Here is a 24,010-nt window from a genome sequence, read left to right on the forward strand (position 1 = left end):
AACAAATTAGGTTTAGGGCTTGCAAAGTATCCTTTAAGTGAAGGTGATAAATATTTCTGTTGTTAAAATTTTTTTTTATAAATACGCCTTTCTAAATCTACAAGGTCAAAAAGACAGGTTCCAGTCTTCTTGAGTGGGGTACCCTCATCCAGCGCCCACTGTAACTGCTGCAGCTACTCAAATCCCGACTTCATGATGGATGGGACACAGGCAGAGGCCTGATGTGCACTCGGGACTCAGGGCATACTCCCACTCTGAAACAGGAAGTCATCCCCTCTCCAGTACAGGAGGGTGGGCGATTTGGGGCAAGGAAGGTGTGTGTATGTAAGGGTGGTGGTGCGGGCCCCCCTCAGGGCCACAGCTGAGTTCTTTGGGTCCCCCAGAGGCTGGCTCCTGGCCCTACCCAGACCATTGTCCACACACCTCGTCCCTCCAGCTTCCGGGCCGCTGGCGAAATGATTTGCTGCGGATGACATCAGCCCTGGGCCAAGGGCTGGAGGAGTGGAGGCAACCACCACGAGGATGTGCCGGGTGGTCCTTTCCTCCTCCTCTTCCTCCTCCTCCTCCCAGGCTCCTAGCCTAGTCTCCATATAAACGGCACCGCCTCCCCGGCTCCTCACTCCCCGCTCCTCTCTTCCGCGCCGGGAGAGGGCGGAGGGGGAGGCGACGCGCGTCGGGAGGAGGGGGGACGCAGGGGGCGGAGCGGAGACAGCACCTTCGGAGATAATCTTTTCTCCTGCCGCAGAGCAGAGGAGCGGCGGGAGAGGAACACTTCGCCTAGGCTTTAGCAGCGCCGGCAGGATGGCGACCGTGGTGGTGGAAGCCACCGAGCCGGAGCCATCGGGCAGCATCGCCAACCCGGCGGCGTCCACCTCGCCCAGCTTGTCGCACCGCTTCCTAGACAGCAAGTTCTACTTGCTGGTGGTGGTCGGCGAGACGGTGACCGAAGAGCACCTGAGGCGTGCCATCGGCAACATCGAGCTGGGTAAGCAGTCCCGCGGCCCCCCAGGGACGTACGTAGGGAGATGCGCCAGAGCGACCCCACCCAGGGCGCAAGGGCCACCTTGTTCTCCCGCGCGCCCCGCACCCACGCCTCTCTAGGCCACCTCCCACACTCCATCTGGACTCTTTTCTGAGCTAGTTTCCAAATTATTCTATTTGAGATCCAGAGAAAGAATCTTTAATAGCCCCGAGGGATGGGTCACCTGGCTAGGTCTGCGGCTACCGCCGACTTGGCCACCTCCTCTCGTGCTCAGTGAAATGCAGGTGTCAGAGGAGCGGAGGCCATAATAAAACCGCAACCGCAGGCGGAGAAAGGGTGGGGTGGACCCAGCAGAACCTATCTTTTCAGCTCCCCTCTGGCCCTAGCCAAAGGCTGGGACCCTCCTTCCCCTTACCCGAAAACCTGGGGTCGAAATGCCATGTGCCAAGGCCCGCACGGGAATCGTCCTTATCATAGCCACCTCGTGCCACCCGCCCCTGACACACCACACACACACACACACACACACACACACACACACACACACACGTCCTGAGAATGAAGAATGCCCTTCCCGACTTAAAACTTCCCGATCCTTTCTTTCCTGGGAATGACTAGGCTAGTCCTAGTGCCACGCCCGGTCCCCCCCCCCTCCCCGAGGACACAGGCATGGAACCCGTCTGCGCCCTGTTCCCAGACGAAGCCCGGCCTCGCTCCTGCCCCTGAGGTCCTGGCTTCGGCTTTCAGAAAGGACAATGGGGCCCCAGGTTGCAGGGTGGGCTTCTTTGAAAAGTGTCAGCTTCAGGAACCAGAGCTTGAATGGGAGGAGGGGGTGTCAGGGTAGGGCCAGCTCCTGGGCTGCTGCGCGCACCAGGAGCGGGCTCTGCAGAGGCGGAATAGCGGTTCCCGGGGAACCCTGGGCGGGGCTGGGAGGGTCCAGGAGGGCCCAGTCTGGGGCGGGCAACGATCGGCCCGCCCTTCAGCCCCACCCGGCCTGCCGCAGTGCCCGCGCCGGGCACCCGCACCTGCCCCCGCACTGCGGCGCCCCCGGCTGGCCCGGAGCTCGCTCTGCCCGAGCTTCCCGCGGTCGGGGGCCTTGCGCCCACCTTTGGCTGTGAGCCGCTTTGTTGCGCTCCCAGCCCCCCCCCCCCCCCTCCCCCGATGGGCAGCTCCGGCTTCTGCCTTATTCCGCCCCCCTCCGCATCCTTCCCTTCATCCCTGGCAGAGGTCGCCCAGTCCCCGTACAGCGCCAGCCTGAGCGCTCTATTCTCTCGGGGTGGTGCTGAAACGTTTCTGCCAGGAGACACCGGCTGGTGGGCGTGGTGCAGTCCGCACTGCGGTCTCTACGGCAGCCCGAGGCGGACAAAGGGCGTTCACGCAGCCCTCCTTTCCCGCTCGCACTGACACCAATAAAAGATGGTTGAAATGATTTTTGGTTTAGATGAATAAACAAATAAACAAAAGCTTGTCACCTGCCTCTGCATTTGGAAATGGCCACTTGTCCCCCAGAACAAAAGGCTGCAGGGTGGGCACTGGAGTTGCAGACCCGGTTCTTTTGTTTAACTTTAAAGCATGGATTTTCCTTTTCAGCTAAAAAGAAAAAGAACCAGGAAAAAAAAAAAAAAAAAAAAAAAAAAAAGTGAGCTGAAGCCAGTCATGATTTCATGATTTTTCATTCGGGGGAAAAAAAAATCAAGAATAAGAGATTTCAGAAATGGAATGCTTTATCTGAACGTCTCATTTTTCATTTTCAGACCATGAGCCTTTGATCTGCTTCTCAAACTTAGTTTATTTGCACATTTTTTTTTTCTCCTTGGAAAAACTCACACGTACTGACTTTGGGTGTGGCTATTGTGGGAATTAATGGCTGGGTATTTGAAAAATCATTTTCTTTAGGTAGCCTTGCTGGGAAATAATATATTAAGAAGTGCCTTTTCATCTCCAGAATTTTCAGGATTCCATCCACTGTGGTGTCAGGAGAGGAATCATCACGCCCATTTCTAGAGGTTGGGGACCCAAGGAGGCAGGGAGGGTGAGGGACAGACTCAAGGTCATATCGCAAAGCAGTGACAGGAGGGCCCATACTGCAGTGTCACAGCTTGCCCGACCGGGTCAGATGGTAAGCACAGGCAGGTTATCGTCCGGGAAAGATTCAGCCGGCCGTTTTCAGACCTTGTCTTTGTATGGTCATCCACTTGTGGGCTGCGCTCCGTAATGGGAGGAGGCTCTGCCTTCACCTTCCGACTACAATTATCTCCCTGCTTTGTTACTGGGCTGACCATCTCTTAGGTGTTCCGCTCCAGGGTTTTTTCAAGCCTGGAAGAAAATATGCAGCCAAGGAATTCTGTGATGTGTGTCCTAGCTTTACTTCGCTTTACGCTGGTAGGGTTTAGTGCTAAAATCCAGATTTGCCTTCAAAACATTTTGAAAAGAAATTAGTTTCAATGTAAGTATTAGTGAGAGAGGAAAAAGCACAAATCATAGGCTAGCAGTTCACCGAATTTTCACAAAGTGAGCACACCTGCGTTGTCCAGATAAGAAATAGCCCAGCAACCACCCCACCCACCCACCCCAATGCTCACTTTGCAATCACCATGCTTTTCTGATTTTTAATTCCTTAATTTGCTCAGGTTTTTGCATGGATCTCTAAAATGGTTGTATCGATCTCATTAAGAATCAACCAAGTGTGTGAGCGCAGCCATTTCCTCCAGGGTAGTAACAGATGTTGCTGATCCTCTGGAGAGTGCTCTCCTGGGTCCTGGGGTCTCCTGATGCAGCTCACACTGGCCAGCCTTTCAAGGATAAGTGAAAATCCGGCTCCCCAGCTTTTCAGAGAGTCTGGGATGACTTAGCAACAGGGAGGCAGGCTCTGTTTCCTTGGCATGACACGCTGCAGCTTCAGCTGGCAGATCCCAGCTGGGCCTCCTCCAGAGGTCACTCCGATGCCACTGCTATTGTTGCTGGTGCCTGTGGGCTACATTATGTGAAGCAAGATGGAGCTGCCCCAGGGGCCTCAGCTCTGATTGTGAGCTGCCTGCAGGCTGGGAAAACAGCTTCTCATCTGTTAGCCTTTCTTATTTCCTCTTCCTTTCCCATCCAAACCAAGGCACTGTGCAGTTGGAGACCCTAGAGACGGGCATGTTTGCCGTCTGATTGATTGCCCAGGGCACTCTGGAAAGGAAAAAAAAAAGTCTAGACCCCTGCAGAGGGATGGTAGATAATGCAGTAAAGCAACCGAAACGCCCCAGGATGGATGCTAAGTATTTCTTGAGATCAAGAAAGAAAAATGGTCACTCTTACTTGCTCAGCTGTGTTAGAAGAGCACAGAGTCAAAGTCAGCGCTGATCATTTCTTTTCCAGAGCTTCAAACAATAGTGCTTCCTTGCATTGGTCCAGCTACACTGATGTAATTATATAGGACTTGATTCCAAACCATAGTGGCCACCACCAACGGATTCGTTTGCCCCTCCCTGATTGGCCCCAATGTGAAGTTAGCCTGATGTCCTTATTTATAGCAAAATGCTGGCATTTGGGTGTATTTTAATATCTAGGCTCAATACAACAATACCTGGCAAACTGAATCTTAAAGCCTGGTGCAGTGAGTTTTCATTGTTTCATGCCATTCTTTTTAAAGAAACCAAACCATCTCATGAATACTCAGGGTCAGTTTGATGCTTTCAATTACTTCTATAAGGCAGCTGTCCCTCTAGGTGACATTGGAAATAAACAAGATATGCTCATGAGAAGATAGATAACTGCAATATCCACTGCCTTGCATCTTTAGATGTGAGTTGAGCTGGTTACATTGTAACAGCCGGATGCTGCTTTCCCCATTATGGTCCTTCCCAAATGGTAGGCCAGAAAATGAAGAACCTGGGAAAGGTTTGGGGTTTAATTTTCATTGTCTTCTAGCAAGGGAAAAAAAGTGAAAACCATATATGGTGGGAGTTAAAGAGATGCTAGAATGTGTTACATTTATTATATTCGTCTTCACACTTCCAAAGTCAGAAGGCAGATGGATTTTTTTTTTTTTGCCTGCGCTGCCTAATTGGTGTTACCCACCAAGGGCTCTGTGATCCAAGCTGAAACAAGCCGGTCACTCCCCAAATGGAAGGTCGTTAAATGGATGCTTTACTGTTAATCTTCCCTGAGAGCTTACTTCTCAAAGTCAATTCCAACTTTCAGATTAAGAAATAAATTCTCCTAAGTCATGATTTGTTTGCTTCTCTTGTAAGATGTTATCTAAGACAGTGAGCTTTTCTCTGCCAGTGCTTTGAAATGATGTGCCGTAAGATGTCATTTGCATCACACAGGAATATGTGACAGTCCTTAGATTACAGACCTTGTAAAGAGGGAACCAAAGGTTGGGCCAAAGGAAAACTGGGAAATTTTCTCTAAAAAGCCGCTTAGCCTTTTTTTTTTTTTTTCAGTTGTTTCTCTGGATTTTATGCTTCTATTTAAGGTTCAGATTTCCTTTTAGTGTTGTTTTCCAAACAGAATCATAGGATTACAGGCTGACCGTTCAGATATTTACAAGAAATACTCAAAAGCCTGTTTCTCAAAGGGAACAATTAAATCGGACCCATTGAGGAAAACGGCGTGTGAAAGGCCCGAGCAATGGTCACATAGAACCCCTGAGAACTGGCGTGCCCTGTGTGGTCCATTCATTTTCCTTTCTCTGGTCTGCTGCTTCTATTAGGAATATGCAGTTTCCATGCATTAAAGGAGAGGTGCTTTTTTGGTTTTATCAAACCAAACATTCCTACAAGATCAGGGTTCTCTTGGCACAATCCAGCCTGCAGGCCCAGGAGGATGTGATGCTCCTCCTCCTCCTCCTCCTTCACCTCGACGTGCTCGGAAATGCCCTACTGCTTCTTTTTCCATCTGTTAAAAACCACGGGCATGGCGGCTTCTTTGTGCACGGCTACCACATGGGCTGAGAGAACTGAAAAGAAAAGATGCTTGGAGACTTTCTGTTCACCTGGGATGGATGACACCGTGATAGTGCTTGTTTCCCAGGGCTGGGCCAGAATCCTGGAGCAGCCAGGAGCATTCTTGAGCGCCAGATGCCCCTTGAACCCAGGCATTTGAAACACAGGCTTACTAACTCCAGCTGCTCTGGTAGTTAGCCCCTGGGTAATCCAGTCAGGGTGAAGCCCTTTTATTGATACAGAATCAAAGCCTCAATCAAGAACTTGTCCTTAGAAATAGAGGATCATGAAAAAAAAAAAAAAAAAGGCATACAGCATGGTTTCCTTGCTTCCGAATCTCTTCAGAACCTCTTAACACCTGGGCATCCCCTCTGGCTTTGGAGTCCAGAGGGAAACCGAGAGAAGAGCTTATTTTGCCCCCAGTTAAGCATAAAGGGGGCAGATCTACAAGTTTAATAAAAAGCAGTCAATCTTTATTAAGAGTCTCCCTTTACTAATAATATCCAGCATAAGGGACCAAGTTATTACTAAGTCTCTTACTTCCAAAATTGATAGGGCTCCAAAATGTTCATTTCCACCTAAAGTAAGCAGGAAGTCCATTGTAATCTTTATTTTATAAATTCCAGCAGTGATTGTACATCATTAATAAGTACTTTGGCTGGAAATAGCTATTAAAAAAAAAGAACCTTGAAGTTTTAATTTCTTTGGGAGTTTACACACGGGAAGTTATTTTTATCAGCTGTCTACTGGTTTAATTTAAAAATTAACGCAATGGATTTCTTCAGGCTTAGCATTTTTTTTTTCTATTGTCAAATTAGAAATGTAAAATACATCGATGAATCTCAATCGAACATTTCGCCACTTGTGTTGTGACATGGGGAAATGATGAACAACAGCTCAAGAGCGGGTGGGTGCCTAACCCCAGATGAAGTCATTCAAATAATGTAGCCATTTAGATGTTACTTAGAACAAAGATGGAAAAATAGTATGAATTTAATTTAAATACATATGTCTCATTATTAACTTATTGACCCAGCTTGACAACCCAGAAGACAAAATGGAGCTCTGTCAACAGTTCCAATTAAGCTGCTCCGACGGGAACTCAATGGCTTTCCGCACGAGGCTAGTATAGAGTGTATATGTTGAAGTAAAATATTCTAATGAATTCAGACCTCTCAACCTGTCAAGCTCTGCGGGGAACAAAAAGAAGCCGTTTATCATTTCTCCACTAAAAAGACCCACAAACTCTCAACATGCCTTTCTTGTTAAAATTTAAATATTCCATTAGCACAAATGCAAACTGAGGCCATTTAATGTTTCCAGGGAGACTCATAAAATTTTCCCTTATAATTTAGCCTCTCCTTAGGAATGCTCCTAGGGAATGTTAACTCTTTCTTATCTGATTTCTTCCCATTATTCCTATGAGAGGTTGTGCCTCTGTCTAAGGGGCATACAACTGTTTGAAAAATATTCCTCTGATGGAAAATGTCTTTGTCCAACAATCTAGACTCTCAGGCAGCAGAATTACAATGTCAAGGGCAGCGTGGACTAGATAGAGTGAGTTCTAGGCTGGTTTGGCTATATAGTAAGATCCTGTCTCAAAAAAAAAAAAAAGATAGAGAATGAATTTAAAGATACCTTTACATGTACAGTGAACTGAGTGTCACAATCTTTTAAAAGATATGTATCTAGTATAACTTTAATCAAGATATTACATATAATTAAGATACGTGTCATATATCTATTGTATTATAATGCACATGATTATTCCTAAGATAAGAACATTTAATCAAGCACAAATGGTGCTAAATACAGACATACATTAAGGATTTAGAGGTGCACTTCTTGCACTGCCTTTTAAACCCTCTAGGCTGATGGCACAAATACCAATCAATCAATCAATCAGTCAATCAATCAATGGCCATTTGGTTAGAGAGAGTTCACTTGCAGAGTTAGACCTAAGGGCTCTAGCCCCTCTCTTAGGAGTTGGATAATAAATATTTGTTGGTTCAGAAATTGGTCCTTGGCAGTTTAGGATGTTCACTCCAGTGTACAGTCATGGTACTCTGTACTGACTCCATCATGAGCAGTCTGTTGAGGAAAGGCTAAGCACATACACGTGAACACACAAACACGTGAACACACATACACAAACACAAACACACACACAATACGCTGTTTGGGTTCTGGGGTTCGCAGCATTCCCTGGCTGCTGTCCAGTGTTCTCCTAACTTGATCCTCTCTGTGCTCCCTCTGAGGCATCCCCTTTGGGATGAGGAGGGGGAGGTGTGGCCAGTGCTGGAAACCACCATCATTCTCATTTTTTTTTTAAGATTTATTTATTTATTATGTATACAGAAGAGGGCGCCAGATCTCATTACAGATGGTTGTGAGCCACCACGTGGGTGCTGGGAATTGAACTCAGGACCTCTGGAAGAGCAGTCGGTGCTCTTAACCTCTGAGTCATCTCTCCAGCCCCCATCATTCTCATTCTTGATTGTGGGTTACTCTGGCCCTAATTGTTCCTTCTAGGCTAACACAAGGAAGTTCATGCCCACTCCCAATTCCATCAGAGTCTCAGGAAGTATAAGAAGGTGCCACTTTTCCGTTTTTTTTGTTTTTTTTTTTTTTTCTTCTGGATTTAAAAAAAAAAAAAACTCAGCACAACTCACAATGGTGAATGAAAACACCCCCTGCCAAGCTGATTAAATAAAAGAAATACCGGATAGGACTGCCAAGCCTTGAGTTCCACGTGCTTACTGAAGATCACACCATTTGGGGTTGATATCCAGGGCTAAGAAACTAAGATGGAAAATGAGTGAAAGGAAGAAACCACACACGCACACTTCAATAGCATCCTTGGGAAGCCAGAGGCCTGGGCTTTAATGGTGGCTGCCCATTCCACGTGCACTGGTGGCGGGTCCTGGAGAAGCTAAGATTAGTCTGGAGTCTCTTAGCCAGGACTGGCATTTTCTCCCCTTTTTCCCCTTCTTCCTGGCTGCCATGTCCCTAATCACTGGTTTCCTTCCAGCCTCCGGCAGCTCTGCATTTACATTTTATGAAGGGCAGAAGCTCAGGCCACTGTCCCCCCCCCCCCCCCCCCCCCCCCCCCGTGTCTCAGTGGAGGGATCTCCCCTTCTCCATTTGTGAGCATCCACGGCTAGTCAAGGGACTCTCCAAAAAGAGGCCCGAGACACCCTTGTAGGGATGCTTTCCAAACCCGCTGCTCTGAGGTGCCTCACTGGAAGCCTGCCAACTGTCTTCCTCTTCCTCCACAGGGATCCGATCATGGGACACAAACCTGATTGAATGCAACTTGGACCAAGAACTCAAACTTTTTGTATCTCGACACTCCGCAAGATTTTCTCCTGAAGTTCCAGGTGAGGCTTCTGTTAGTGGTTAGCCTAGAACTTGAAAGGATAGGGGAAGTGACCGTTGGCTGGGAAAACTTCGCCTAGCGTGTGAAAAAAACAAAACAAAACAACACAACACAAAACTTCTCATTGCTACAGAGTTCTCTGTATTTTATTTGTGTCAATGACCTTAGCCAGTAGCCACAATCTAAGAAAATAGAATGTAAGTGATTGCCATGTGGGTTATTTATGGTGTCGGTTCTAGGTGAGAGGTTTCAAAGTCCAGGTTATTTTCCCTTTTTGGTTTCAATGTCTCTGACCTCAAGGGGTTACAGACTACTTCAATATTAATCTTATTCAAAGCTATGAGTACAGATTGGGTGCTCCTACCTCTAAGTTTCTTCTCTAGAAAGAAAAAGGACACCTGGCATTTCAGACGCAAAAGATGTTTTCAGCTCACAAGTCTTCCTTAGGGTGGGGAAGAGTCTGATATTCCAAGCTACTGTGAAAACAGCCTAGAACACAATAAGAGAGAATCAAAGGTAAGGACACAGACATTGAGTTGTTCCCTGACAGCCCTCTCCATGAGGATGTGCCCCGCCCACATCGCTGGGCTTTGGTGATGGTTTAGGCAGATTCATCTCATCTTCCTTTTCGAGCAATGCCTTTCTCCCATCTGGTCCCATTTGGGCATTATAAAACAGTTTTCTGGTTCATGAACTTTCTAAGTCGAGGTGTTTCTGTCAAAGGGGTCATCACTGAAACGATACTATATTTTATTTCTTCACTATTATTTGAATCTTACATAAAATCAAGAGTTCGCTGTCTATATGCTTCTCTTCTGAGTTCTTACTGGCACTGACATCAGGAATGAAGAACATCAGGAATGAAGGTTGGACTTTTTAGATGATTAGATCATATGCCATTTTCCCATGTGTACCGAGATTCGAAACCACGTCTGTGGAATGTCGATGCCCTCATGAGTCATTCTTAACTCTAATAATGGCCATGGGACCATTCCCTGCTTTTCCTCTTGAATTGGAGATTAGAATAAAACCCTGTACGTTTCAGTGAACCTCAACTACAGCTTTCAGGCACAGAATTAAATATGTTAATAAAAAACGTAGAGAAGATGGTGGGGGGGGGGCAGGGAGGACGTTATCTAGGGACCATCAGCGAGTACTTTGCTGAAGGCTGGGTACAGCTTAAGGTATTTGCTCATTATTGTGTTTTGGTTTTATATCTTGTTTTGTTTTTATTCCTGTAACTATCTCACAAAAGATATGTTTGTGCCAACAAGTAAAAGCCAAGCACTTATGCCTCCCTGTAGGTTCTTCTGGCTTTCTGTTCTGTAAGACTTTTTTCTTTCTTTTGTGAACATGTGGCTTTCATTGTATATGTTCACATTTGGATTGCCTTTACATGATGACAAATGTGCATTGCAAAATGGAAGATTGAAAAAAAAAAAAACCTGCTGAGGCATTAACACTTTCTGGACTAAAGGACTTGGACTACCCTTGGAGACTAGGAAGAGAAATCTCTCCAAATTGCCACATTAGCCTGAGGTACCCTGTCCATCCCCGCTCCTGCTGTAAGAACAGGTCACTGATCTAGCAGTGTTTGGGTTTGAGGACTGGCTTCTGGATGCACAATGTCCTTCCGTTCTGGCCAGCTGCAGAATGAGTTAATATTAGGACTGTCCCTCCGTGCCCCAGCGTCCCTCTGAGCAAAGCCAATGCAATGGTGCCCCTGTGGAGGCATGAACAAGACTCTACTGCAGGTTGAATATTCCTTATCTAAAATGGTTGGGACTGGAAAAGTCTTAGATTTGGGGTTTGGGGGCTTTGCATCTTTAGCCCCCAAATCTAAAACTCTTTAATCCAAACTCTAAAACCTGTCAACGACAAAAGCACAGTTCACATTGAAACTTAGGTGTGTTGTGGAAGGTGTGTAAAGGGTAAGAACACAGAGTGGGGTGGGTGGAGATAGCAAGACCACCCTTACTTTGAGCTCAAGGAAACATTTATCGAAGTTTCCTGAACACACTCGAGAAATTTAGTCTGGTTCCAGGAGCATTCAAGTCTAGCGCTCTCTTCTCCACTCACTTGAGTCTCACTAAAAGCCGAGTTGTGTCTCTCAGGCTACTTACAGTGGATTCAGCTGAGCCTCCTCATTTAGAGTTTCAATAGTCTAAATCTATTTAGAGATAAAGAATGCAATGAGTGATGGATTCCTTTAAACAAACAAACAACAACAACAAAACAAAGAACAAGCCATTCAGTCACTTTAAAACTGTTTAAATGGAACCTAACACATGCTATGCACTCTAAAAGGTGAAGTGAGAACAGCTGTGACTTTTGTCACACCTCTGTTCTTAGGGCAGGAAGAGGCATTTAACAGTCACATGCACAGCGCCATAAAGTCCTGCACCCTGTATACAGAACACTGGATACAAAATAAATAAATAAATAAATAAATCTTAAAAAAAAAAAAAAAAAGCCAGGCGGTGGTGGCGCACACCTTTAATCCCAGCACTTGGGAGGCAGAGGCAGGCAGATCTCTGTGATTTTGAGGCCAGCCTGGTCTACAGAGTGAGAGCCAGGACAGCCAGGGCTGTTATACAGAGAAACCCTGTCTTGAAAAACAACAAAAAATAAATAAACAATAAAAAAACCCCAAAAAAACAAAACAGAGAAAACCTTTTTTGTTGTTGTTTGTTGTTGATTCGTTTGGTTTGGTGAGTTTTTAGCTGGCAGCCTTACAGTAGAATATTTGCTATCATCCGTGACTCAGTAGGCAAGGGATCATGTGGAAGTCAGATCCATTGTACATTTATGCTGGTTGTTTTTAAGAATCAGAAGTCATATATGAAAAATTAGTGGTTGCCTTAATTGCAAAGGACAGACCATGTAGATGGAACTAGGCCCTCACACTCACACTACTTTAGACTTGGCACTGTCGCTTTGGGGTTCAATGGGAGTCAAATCACATCTCATTCAAAACTACTCTGAATTGTCATTCGGGACCTGGCATGTAGGTGGCCTTCTTCTGTACACTAGGTGGATTGGTACAGTGTGAATTCTTCAGAACATCAGTCAAGAGGTCTTGAAGTCCTGTAGCGTTGGCAGACTATAATTTTTGGACTGATCAGTCACTGAAGTCTGTGCCAGTGTCTCAAACCGGCTGAGCATGGACTCACAATCACTTAGCACACTCCTGCTGTGTACTGAGGTCATCGCCCCCCCCCCCACCTTTCCCTGATTGAAGCTTCCTGGCCATGTGTGAGCTGGACTAGTAGGCACAGTGGTCCTGAGAGAGCAGCCTAGTCTTTGACCGAAGAGACAATTCAGCAGCTGAGTCTTTCAACACAGAGCAACCTGTGATAGCCCTTCTATTTCTGAATCCCCAGCCATCACAAAGCTTTTGTTCTCGCGTATGATTTTTGTGCCTTAATGATGTTGGATTTGAGTCACTGTTTGCAGATCTCCAGGAGTGAGAATCAACAAGACTTTCTACAGAAGCTCAGGGTTGCCATGATGCAGAAAATTCTATTCACTTCCATTCCTATTGTTTTTTTTTCCCCCAGGGTTAACTGTAGACATTGGTGCATACAGTTATGGGGGAAGTTGTCTTCCCAGGGCATAAGAAGTATCCCATGTCTGTGAGGGAAGACACGCCTCTCATACAAAAAAAGAAAAAAAAAGGAAAGGAGGGAGGGAGGAAGAAGGAAGGAAGGAAGAAGGAAGGAAGGAAGGAAGGAAGGAAGGAAGGAAGGAAGGAAGGAAGGAAGGAAGGAAGGAAGGAAGGAAGGAAGTCATTCCCCAAAGGAAGAGGACACCAATTTCATTCTCTTTCCTCTCGCTTTGTCACTTTTATCTGCTCTTTGAAAGAGTTAAAATTTTTGATAACCCAGTTCCTTGCCCTCAGCACAAGGAAACAGTTCTGGAGCCAGCTCCCCACAGTTGTTCTTAGCTCTGTCATGGATTTTTTTTTTTTTTTCTGAATGACCTTGGACCCTCAAACATTTCTTGTCTCTTTCCTTGATTCTACTTCGTGGGGTTTTCGTGAGGACCAATTGAACTCATGTGCATAAACGCATTGAGACCTATCTTGTGGGAAATGAAATATAAATGAGTAGCCATCTCCCGTCTTCGCAGAGAAAATTCTGGGTGACTTATACGTGTGGTGACTCTTATTGTCTGTGGGAAATACCAGTATGGCTGGCTCCCTTCCTGTAATCAATTTTAACTTATATTAATGATGATCCTCAGAAAGAGTTGCCTTTGGCGTCCTCAGAAGGCATGTGGCTGCTCCTTTTGTGTAGAGGCGGCGAGATTCTTTGAGGTTAGTCACAGATCGGTTTTCAACATCGCTCTCAGTTCTTTGGGTACCAGAGCAAAACGAAGGCCATGTGCCAGAGTAGTGAGGAGTCGAGCAGAGAGACCATTTGCAACATGGCCGACCACACCGGAAACATGAATGCTGATAGAGGGGATGAGCCCTAGCTGTCTCCCCTCCTGTGGTGACCCCACCCTTCCAAACCTCATCCTCTTCACCCCACCACCATTTCCTCTCCTCTCTTCGACACACTAGTAGTGACTACAGTCTCTGCCAATTTTAAGAAACTCAGATTTCCTGTGGTTTATTTTCTCACTCAGCTCAATAAATAGTACGACTTCGGTATATTTACACTCTGTGACTGGTTTGATCGCTGCTAGCTACTGGATCACATTCACAAAAGCCTTCGTACGGTTGCGATTGATTTTGAAATGTGTACCTGGGCGGTTCTGTTTAAGGACTCAAGTCTTTCCTGTAGAGGATGAAAGACAAGCCCCAGGTGAGCGTCTTGAGGTCTGTGCGCAGTGACTGCTGTAAATAGCCTGTCCAGATCGGTGTAGGTAGAGAATTCAAACCAAGCCTTTCCATTTCGGCCAGGCCAGTCTTTCTCTTCCTTTCCCATTAATGAGTTGAGATCTCATGACCAGCGTTTGCCTGCAGAGTCATAAGAAAGGTCCGACTATTCTCTTAGGATGTGTTTGCCGTATTTCTGTGTCTAGTCCTGTATGTTTAGTCATGACGTAGAATTATGGCTTAGTTGCGTGTGCTTGGACTACTGCTCTATGATGGCGAATTATGGATATATTGCCAGCCTTGCTCTGGGCCTTTAAGCACAGCAATACATGCTCCCATCTCGTTCAAGGGACTGACTTAACCACCCAGAGAACCTGTGACCTCCGCAAGTCAAGGCTTTGTCCTACCGCTTCCTTTGTTCTAGGCACATAGACAAGGCAGGGTCCCTGTCCCCATGCCCTCATTCCTTTTCATTATGTCATTGTCCAAGACGACAGGACGAACACTGATGTTAAAATGACAAGTTTTATTTTTCATGAAATAACCAGACCTCTGTTTAATACTCACTGAGGTAAATGGTGCTTGCCTGGGAAAGAGTTATTTTAATGCAAATCTCTAGTTTCCTGCCTGGCCCTCCTGCTCAAGCCTGCCTAGCCCACTGGCAGGGAAAGGCGATGTGCTTAGCACCCCTTGGCCCTACCTGCCCCCCATCTTATTGTTCCCCTTCAGACTGCAGGGTCTCGATGGCAGCCTAGAGCCCGCAATTTTCAAAACAGTTCAAGAGCCAAGCTATTCAGGATCTTGTGGTGTATATAGCACAAGACTCAATTCCTGTGAGATCATATTCCTCTCAGCTTTGAAATTTCAGAGTTTTTTTTTTTTTTTTTTTTTTTTTTTTTTTATTTCCACATCCTAACACATTAGGTGATTTCCCTCCTTTGGTACCGGTGTGGCCAACATGAAGGAAAAAAACATCATGTCATTGCTGTGTTCGGGCGCCTTCATTCCTCAGGGAGTTAATGATGGCTCATTCAGACCACCTAGAAATAACTATTCATCTCACTTTTTTTTTTTTTAAACCTGAGTAGAAAGGATGTTTTAGTCTGCCGACAGTAATGGCTCTCAGGGGTTCCTAATGGGCACCGTGGAACTTCTCGATACAGACCGGCCTGGGCAGGGAGGTGGCAGGAAGTGGGCTGCCTGGGTGCAGGAGCCGTGCTAGGGAACGCCAATAACCGTCCATTAAGTCCAGCTAAGTGCAGTCTGGAGCACTTGGCTGTCACTGCTCACCAAGGGCGGCACCGCAGGCGGCCTCCATGCTTTTTTCTTCCTTTTCAGGCACTAAAAGTGCCCATGATTTTACTCAGGTTTTAAAAGCACACCACAGTAGTGAACCGCCCAGGCAGCCCCAGCCCTGCGCTTGCTTACCTCCACCTTTCGGGTCTTTGCGGGGGCCATGTTCTGCATTTGTGGTGATGTGCTAGAGAGCATGCCAGATGAGGGGTAAGACACAAAGGGAAAGATTGTGTCTTGAAGTTCAGGCAAATGATATTGAGTACTTATTAATAAGCAAAGAAGCGTGAAGGGAAATGTGGTAGCAGACATCCCCACTGTTCATAATTTAGTTAAGAAAAGACATCCTTTATTCCTTTAAAACTTAGAGCTATTTTACAAAGAAAATGCTTTCTTAATTTACAAATTGTGTGTGTGTGTGAGTGAGTGTGCGTGTGAGAGAGAGAGAGAAAGAGAGACAAAGACAGAGAGAGATTTACTCTAATTCCTAAAAATCAGGAGTGAAGATGGAAAGCAGAACCAACTCTGTGTTTCGATTGTTCAAACCCGGGTCTAGTCACGTTGACAAAGGTTGCCCAGGTACCAGCACCCCGCCCCCAGCAGCACAACCCAAGACTAATTAACCGCTACCGCGGCAACGGTATCAAGTATCTCCAAACATCATACTCCAGGGCTCGCGGCTTTTATTTTCTCACTGCGGTCTGAGGGTAATCACTATTGTGTGTGAAGTCGTGTTTCCTCGGTCCTGGAGACATGTGGGAAAGTAAGAAGTACCCCTGCCTGGGGAAGCACCTTAAAAATGAGCTGCAGGGCCTGGGCAGCTAACACAAACAAGACAAAAAAAAAAAAAAAATAACGTGAAGTTAATCAACTCTTCCAGGGCTTAAAGGACTGCCTGTACTTAGGAGCAGGGAGATGAATGCTCACGGAAAAATGAGACAAGAGAATCCATATGTGATTTGAGAGGAGAAGTATGTGATTAAAAGCAAGCACCAGAGTGCACCACACCTCAGTTTAAAGGAGTCAAATGGAGTTTGCTTCTAACTGTTGCCACACGGTTTGGAGGGACCGAGATAAAACACAGGACGCTAAGGACTGCCTTGGTTGTCTCGTGGGGAAGTCCCCACATCTGTCCTTTGCCTTAAGCCGGTCTTTCCTTACTTAATAAGGGGGGCATTTCAGTGGTTGTGAGAACCGTCACTGTGGAACCTCGGGCCCAAATTCACAGAATCCTGTGGGAGTCTCCCCAGGCAAGTGTGGCAAGGAGTAACTGAGCGCTCAGCACGCTGCACATCTGGCCCTGAGGCCCCCTCCTCACAGTGTTGCTTTGGGGTTCCTGAAAATCAGCAAAAATATCACAGATGGCAAAAAACCAAACCAAACCAAACAAAAAACTGATAGCAAAAGATTAAGGATGGACTAATAGACCCCGCTGCCTAGGTGAACAGCACCATCATGACGAACAGCTCTGTCGTCATCTTTCAGAGTCGTTAGCATTTCCAAGCTTTCACCTGGAGGATGGAGTTTGTGAAAGAGCCGTGCAAACTGCTTTTTAATTACACTGGCTACACCGGATGCCTGCTTAGATAAGGGGTGACTCTTCTCACAACTAGAATTCCAAGTCGTTTCCCAGTGCAAAATTCAGAATTTTGGTGGTGCGGTTCAGTAGGGAGAGAATTTTTGTTGGTGATGCCCCATGGGCCCTACGAGGTGTTCAAGGTTTGTGTAATTAGTTTAATGCAGCGTGGGGGTGGGGGGTGGGGCTGAGAAAAGAGAGTTTTATTCTGGTCCCCTGGAAGGGCTACAATCTCAGGTTTTGTGGTATGTCTTTTGAGATAGTGCCCATTGTCAGACAGTCTGTCATTAAAAGTGAGTTCCAGGAAAGTCACAAAACTACATAGAGAAACCCTGTCTCGAAAAAAACAAAAACAAAACAACAATAACAACAACAACAACAACAACAAAACCATAGACAGCAAGCACAGTTCAATTTGGAACCCTACAGGCACAGACAACTTACTGATAAATCCTAGCCCAAGAGTTGGTTCTAATTATTTTCATAAACAAGACAACTAAGCTTACAATGTGTGCAAATCAGAAATTTGTAAGAGAGCCCTGTAAATTCTTTTCATTGAGGATATGCTAAAAATACATGTGTATAGGATATGCTCCAAAATATATATGGTCTATGCCATTTGAGACATAGATGTTGACATCTCTTTGCGGCCTGGGACATTTTGAACCCAAACTCAAGTATGCCCTAGTTTGAAACTGTTTTAGAGCCAAATCCTTCGGTTCACCGATGGAAATAGCTATTTTAAGGATTCACAACTTCTGAAATGACGTAAGAACAAAACTCTGGCTGGATGTAGGCACTTGATTTCCAGCTGCCTTCATCCCTGAGTGCTAAAAACTTGATAGAATCGAAGACACTAGGGGTGACTGACAGACCCGAGTTCCATGGAAATAAATGTGAATTAACCGGTTCACTGCCCTGAAGCTATAGTGGACACTGGACAGGGTCTGCTTCTTTGTCCGGGGCAGCAGGGTGGGTCCGCTCCCTTCCTCCGAGGGTCCGAAAGTCTGACCTGTGGAGCCGCCCTAGCTGCATAGGAGCCTATTTATTGTCAGGCCTGGAGCTTTCTGGAAAGTTTCTGTGTCCTTTCCTTTTCTGAAAATAGAGGGATTAAACTACGTTAGGTCCGTGTAAACGTCCTACAGAACACTCAGGTAATCAAAACAATAGACAAGAGTTCTGTGGGATTCTGTGGCAGGCTCTGAAGAACAGTTTGCAAAAGGGTGGAGCTGAGCCCACTTCCTGGTTCTATAACCCAGGACACCATGAACGCCACCACAATGCAGACAGGGGCTTGTCCTATATTCCCCTTAATATGTTTTAAAAACCAGCTTTAAAAGGCCTCTGGGGGGAAAAAAAACTTATTTAGAAAATCTGCCTGCCCCATCTACTAGGACTGTCAATCAGGAAAGAGCCACAACCTTGGGATGCTCAGAGCATTGACTTCCCAGGATGGGGACTCTGGACCCTTGCCTTTCCTTGTTTCTCTTTGGAGAAAGTGCAAACCAGATAAAACTTAATTGAGTTTGCAATATGGCGGACACTGGTGTTTTATCTACACAATGACAAATTGGACATGGCTTCGTTGTCCTTTCCCCTTAAAGAAGAACTTGCACCGTGGTGCGTGGTGCTGCTTTGCACCTCGGATTAGCTATTTATTTACAGGTGTTTGGAAGGAGGCTGAAGGACTGCAGCATATGCATTTGGGGATGGACCATAGTTTGAGTCTTCGAAGTCCCAGGCACTTCGCTGGTTGTACGTAATTGAGAATGGCCTGCATTTTAATGCTCGTGACCAGATATGCGTATCTTGTCATGTGAACCATCAATTAGCATAGCATAATTTAACAAGTCAGTACAAGCAGATATGAATACCCTTGGGGAGCCATGCTCAAATCAGATTATTACCAGCAATGCGCATTCAGGTGATCATCACCACAAAGCTGTGATTATCCAAACGGAAAAGTGATTTTTATGGTAATGTGGCTTATGATTGGCTATTGACATTTGACACCTTTTTATTTATTTATATTTATTTATTTATTATTTGTGTGTATTTATTTATTCATTCATTCATTCTTTCTTTCTTTGTTTGTTTATTTATTTATTTGGTTTGGCTTTTTCGAGACAGGATTTCCCTGTTTTGCTCTGGCTGTCTTGGAACTCAGTAGACCAGGCTGGCCTCAAACTCTGAGATCTGCTTGCCTTTGCCTCCCTAGTGGGTGCTGGCTTTAAAGGCATGTACTACCACGCCCAGCTTACATCTGAGACCTTTAAGGTACTGGTTCAATTTGTCCCACCCATTAATTTGATTATGTTATTAACACCTATATGATATTGTTGTATGTTCACAGCAAAACATGCATAGCATGCTAAAATTTGAAAGAAACAACTTATGTATAGTAGCATCATTGGTGATAATGTGTATAGATGACACTATGGTGACCAGTCATTCAAGGGTTCTGATGATAATTCCTTGGGATTTTTCTTTTCCAAGTTTTAGAATCCATTGATAACAGTTGTTTTTTTAAGGCAAATATCTCAGAATTGACTTAGAATCCCTAAATCAATTTAAATGTCAGCCTAAGATACATGTAAACTATTTGTAGTAAATATGAATTTGGAAATTCATTATTCCTTTTTTTCTAGAATGATACTTTAGAGAGAGACAGAGAGATTGCTGTAGGTGGAGTTTTCTTGTCCTGGAGCCACTCTCAAATAAACACACTGAGGCTTATATTAATGATAAATGCTCTGCCAATAGTTCGGGCTTGTTACTAACTAGCTCTAACAACTTAACACATTTCTATTAATCATGTGCTGCCCCAAGGCTCATGGCTTTTACTTTTTACTTCTATCTCATTTTGTATGTCTGACCCGTTCTCTGTCTGACTGGTGACTCCTCTGACTCAGACTCTGCTCTTCCCCATCCCATCATTCTGTTTGGCTTTCCTGCCTAACTTTATCTTGTTCAGCTATTGGCCAGTCAGTTTGTTTATTAAGCCAATCATAGCGACATATATTCACACAGTGTGCAGAAGGATTATTCCATAGCAGATTTCTCTACCTTTCTCTTCTTTAGTTCTCCCTTTAAGCAAATTTATTATCTTATTATCATTTATTGGAAACACAGGCCAAAAAACACCCTCACTCAAGAGGAGAACACACCTTGCTTCTGGTTTGGAATCCAGGCTCAGACCAGCCTGCTTACTCTTCTCCAGGTACCTTCATGCCCCCAGCATGAACCGGGGTGGTAACTCCACCATAGACCAGAAGGAGTGTGGCAAGTGTCATGGCTCCCAGTGAATGGCCACTTCAGCACTAATGTGGCTGTCTTTCAGTACAGAGCTTTGGCTCTCTCTAAATCTGCTAATGCTACTGAGGATTCATTGGTTCTGTAAGATACAGAAGAGCTAAAACTACTACAGAAAGAAAGGATGGGTAGAAAGGGGACCATGTTTGTCTTTTACGGAGCTTGAAACTCACAGAGTTTGAAGAATGTGCCCTAGTATCCTATATTTGTGTTGTTCTGATCTATGTACAACAGGCATGTTCACTGAGTCTCAGCCACGCCTTCCTTCTTCCCATGTGCCTTCCTTATGAAAGAGTAATGTTTAAAGCACATAGTTGTTTTCTACATCACGTGATCCTTTAAGAAGCCACTAAACACAAAATCCAGCCAGGATCTACAACATGGTTCTCAACCTTCCTAATTCTGCAACCCTTTAATACATTTCCTCATGCTGTGCTGACCCCCAGCCATAAAACTGTTTTCGTTGCTACTTCATAACTATAATTTTGTTACTGTTAAGAATCGTAATGTAAGTATCTGATAATCAAGGTATCTGATATTCAAACCCAAAGGGTCTCAACTCACCCGTTGAGAACCACTGATCTGAAAGGAATGAAAAATTAAATTATTTTAAAAAGCTTATTGCCCAAAATATCTTTAAATTACAATTTTTGAATGTCTTTTTTTTTGTTTTGTTTTGTTTTTCGAGACAGGGTTTCTCTGTGTAGCTTTGTGTCTCCTGTATCTCACTCTGTAGACCAGGCTGGCCTCTAAATTACAATTTTTAAGACTTCATTTTGCAGCCATTTACATGCCCATGAATCATAATGTGTGTGTGTGCACAGCAGAGGTTCCATAGCTTGTAACAGACCTGGGACATTCCTATTGTTTAGGGATGCCATCACATCATAGTTGAACGTCATGGGTTTCTGTTCTTGCTGGTGTAAACACCTGAACTGCAGCTGTGTGGAAGTGTAGCATGTACTACTATGACAATACACCATGCTCGATAATGGTAATCAACTCTCACTGATTAGTGCGTTTGCTAAAATATACCTCTTATTGTGATTTTAGCATATACTCCTACTTATGAGGGAAAAAAAAATGTTTTCTGTTGGTGTGTGCCATGTGCAAACAGGGACAGCCCTACCTAGCATTCCAGTTGTCTGTTGTTCTTCCATTGTGCTCTCAGAAATGCCAGCCCTTCATCCCCCCATGTTATCTGTTTCTCTCTCGTTTTTCATCTCTCCATTTCATTCATTTTAATAGCTTGTCTCCCCACTCTCCAATCACAGCCATGTTTTCTACAAATAATATTGGTTTGGGTTATTTTTAGACACCTAGCCTGAGGTCAGTGCTTGTTTCTTAAGTAAGTTGTACACCGTGGTCAGTTAGATATGCTATTATATCCTGTCTGCTTTTTTGTCTTTTTGTTTTATACGTAGAGCAGAGGTTATTTAGAGCCTTTGGAATATCATTCCAGCATATAAATATAAATGAAATAATGTGTCAAATTAACTCACTCCATGGGGTCCGTCTAGAAATAGGATTCTATGCTTAGAAGCTTCACTGCTGGCCAACTTTACGCAGCCAGTGGATTTTCTATGCCTGGTAAGCAGGCTCCTTTACAAACTGAAAACCAGTTATCAACAAACAGGACAGAAGTTCCAGTTTACAACTCGAAAAGAAAGGAAGGAAGAAAGAAAAACACACTTTGAATAAGAAAAAGAGACCAAAGACCTTAAACTAATCACAGAGCAGATTTCAGAACAAAATCTTTCAGGATTCCAAATTTCAGATGTGGCCCTTTTCCCGGCTGCCACAGACGTGTAAGAAAGAAGGAATGCGGTTATCTTTCAACCATGGAGACAAAGAGGCTTTAGGTTAAAGAGCCTTAGGGTAATGCCAGGAACGAGGCCTACCAGGGCACAGGGATGAGTCATGAGCTGTCATAGGTTCAGGACACTAAAATCACCTTTGCGTGGAAAATAAGCTATATTAGAAAATGAAAATACGCAGTCACTACTTATGTTATAAGCAGTTTTTTTTTTTTTGTGATCGATTTCCTTTAAACACTAAGGTGTAGGCAGGTATTTATTTACAAACGATTAACTTCCAGAGACTTGACTAAGGCAAGTGGCCAATGGCCAGCTGCTGAGAACCATGGGCAGAGCCCTTAGCATGTGGGGCTGGAACAGAGACTCTGAGCTTTAATCACCTTTGCTAAGTAGATTTGTGCTCTTGCAGATAACTTACTCTGCGTCTTCTTGCCTGTATTTGCTTACAGGATGCTTAGGAGGTGATGATGGTTGAGTCTATGCCAGGCCAGTTTTCTCCACCATTGGCTTTCCATAGGTCAGCGTCACCCTTGCATCATGGCTCATCCTACTTTTGGATGGTTCCCTATCATTTCACAGAGACATCTACCATATATATATTTGGATATTAGTTATTTTCCAGAATTTCACCTTGTTCCTTAGAGAAAGCATTTTTTGAGATATAATTTTCCACCAACTCTCAGGCCAATACTCTTTTTTTGTTTTGTTTTGTTTTTTCGAGACAGGGTTTCTCTGTGTAGCTTTGCGCCTGTCCTGGAACTCACTCTGTAGCCCAGGCTGGCCTCGAACTCTCAGAGATCTGCCTGGCTCTGCCTCTCCCTAGTGCTGGGATTAAAGGCGTGTGCCACCATTGCCCGGCTCTAATACTATTTTTATTTCGAACTGTAGACCTTTTTCAAAGGTCCCACTTGGAGTTCTGTTTGTTCTTTCCCTGGACATGGAAATGTCCATCTAGGCTCAGCATGTATCAACAGACAAGGTTTCATGGCCTTCTTCGGGAATCTCACCGTACGTACCCCACTAGAGTCCTGAGTTTTCACCCAAATGCTGCCTCTCTTTCCAAGGGCTTTTCCTGAAATATCCGCTCAGTTCAGGTAGTCATGCCCACAGCAGCCTCCTCTATACCCAGCTCTGTCTGGTTCTTAAGAGGAAGAAGCCTCAAGAAATGGGTACCAGTTTCCACTGAAATGTGTCTTGCAGCCTAGAATCGCGGACAGGTGTGAAAGACTAGAGTCCAAGCCTTTCCAGCTTTCTTGAGTCAGAACAGTTATGGACAAGTGCCTGGTGCTGGATACACAGGTTCAAATGCGAACTCCAGATCATACTTCAGTTCCCTGTTCCTCGGTTTCCTTGCTGATGGTCCTGTCCTACAAAGGATTATGAGTATTCAAAGGCTAGGGCCAAGTGAAGGGTGGACATAGTGAGACCATATTAAATGATCCACGAAAGCTACCTGTTACTTTTTTCCTTGGGTGGAATGTGGTTAAATACGTGCTTTCGTTGTTCATCTCTTTCTTCTCCTGGGATTCCTCTCCCCTCTTGTGCCTTTTAGCATCATTTTACTTTAAATCACCGTGGCTGTGTTTGCCGTTGGTCGCAGTGGTTTTGTGTGTTTTCATACATTTTTCAAAGACTCATGCATTTGGACGTGAGCATATTCTTGTCTGTCCCCACGTCACCCACTGTCACTCAGCCTAAGTCGAAGCAGTCATTGTGTAACAGAATCTGCGTGTGGAAATCTGCCATTCAAAGCTGTCACCATATTATCATCTTTTGAGATAACTCAAAAGCCATCATCGCAAGAGTGAGTTACGTGCTTGCTTCGTTTTCATTCATTTCAGTTATTCTCCTTTATTGAAAAGTACTCCATGGTAGTTAGAACATCCTCTTTTGTT

The 24,010-nt window shown here is 44.9% G+C and overlaps 1 protein-coding gene across 1 annotated transcript in view; it reads left to right on the forward strand.

Annotated features, from left to right (window-relative positions):
- Positions 1-691: 691 nt before the first annotated feature.
- Map1b (microtubule associated protein 1B) overlaps positions 692-24,010 on the forward strand; it is a 101,248-nt gene continuing 77,929 nt past the window's right edge. Inside the window, exons 1-2 of the mRNA XM_028871716.2 lie at positions 692-985; positions 9,192-9,293. Of these exons, the coding sequence (XP_028727549.1) occupies positions 802-985; positions 9,192-9,293 (286 nt within the window). The 5' untranslated portion in view covers positions 692-801. The remainder of the gene's footprint in view (positions 986-9,191; positions 9,294-24,010) is intronic.

Source organism: Peromyscus leucopus, chromosome 11 (assembly GCF_004664715.2).
Source record: "Peromyscus leucopus breed LL Stock chromosome 11, UCI_PerLeu_2.1, whole genome shotgun sequence".
NCBI classification, from domain to species: Eukaryota; Metazoa; Chordata; class Mammalia; order Rodentia; family Cricetidae; genus Peromyscus; species Peromyscus leucopus.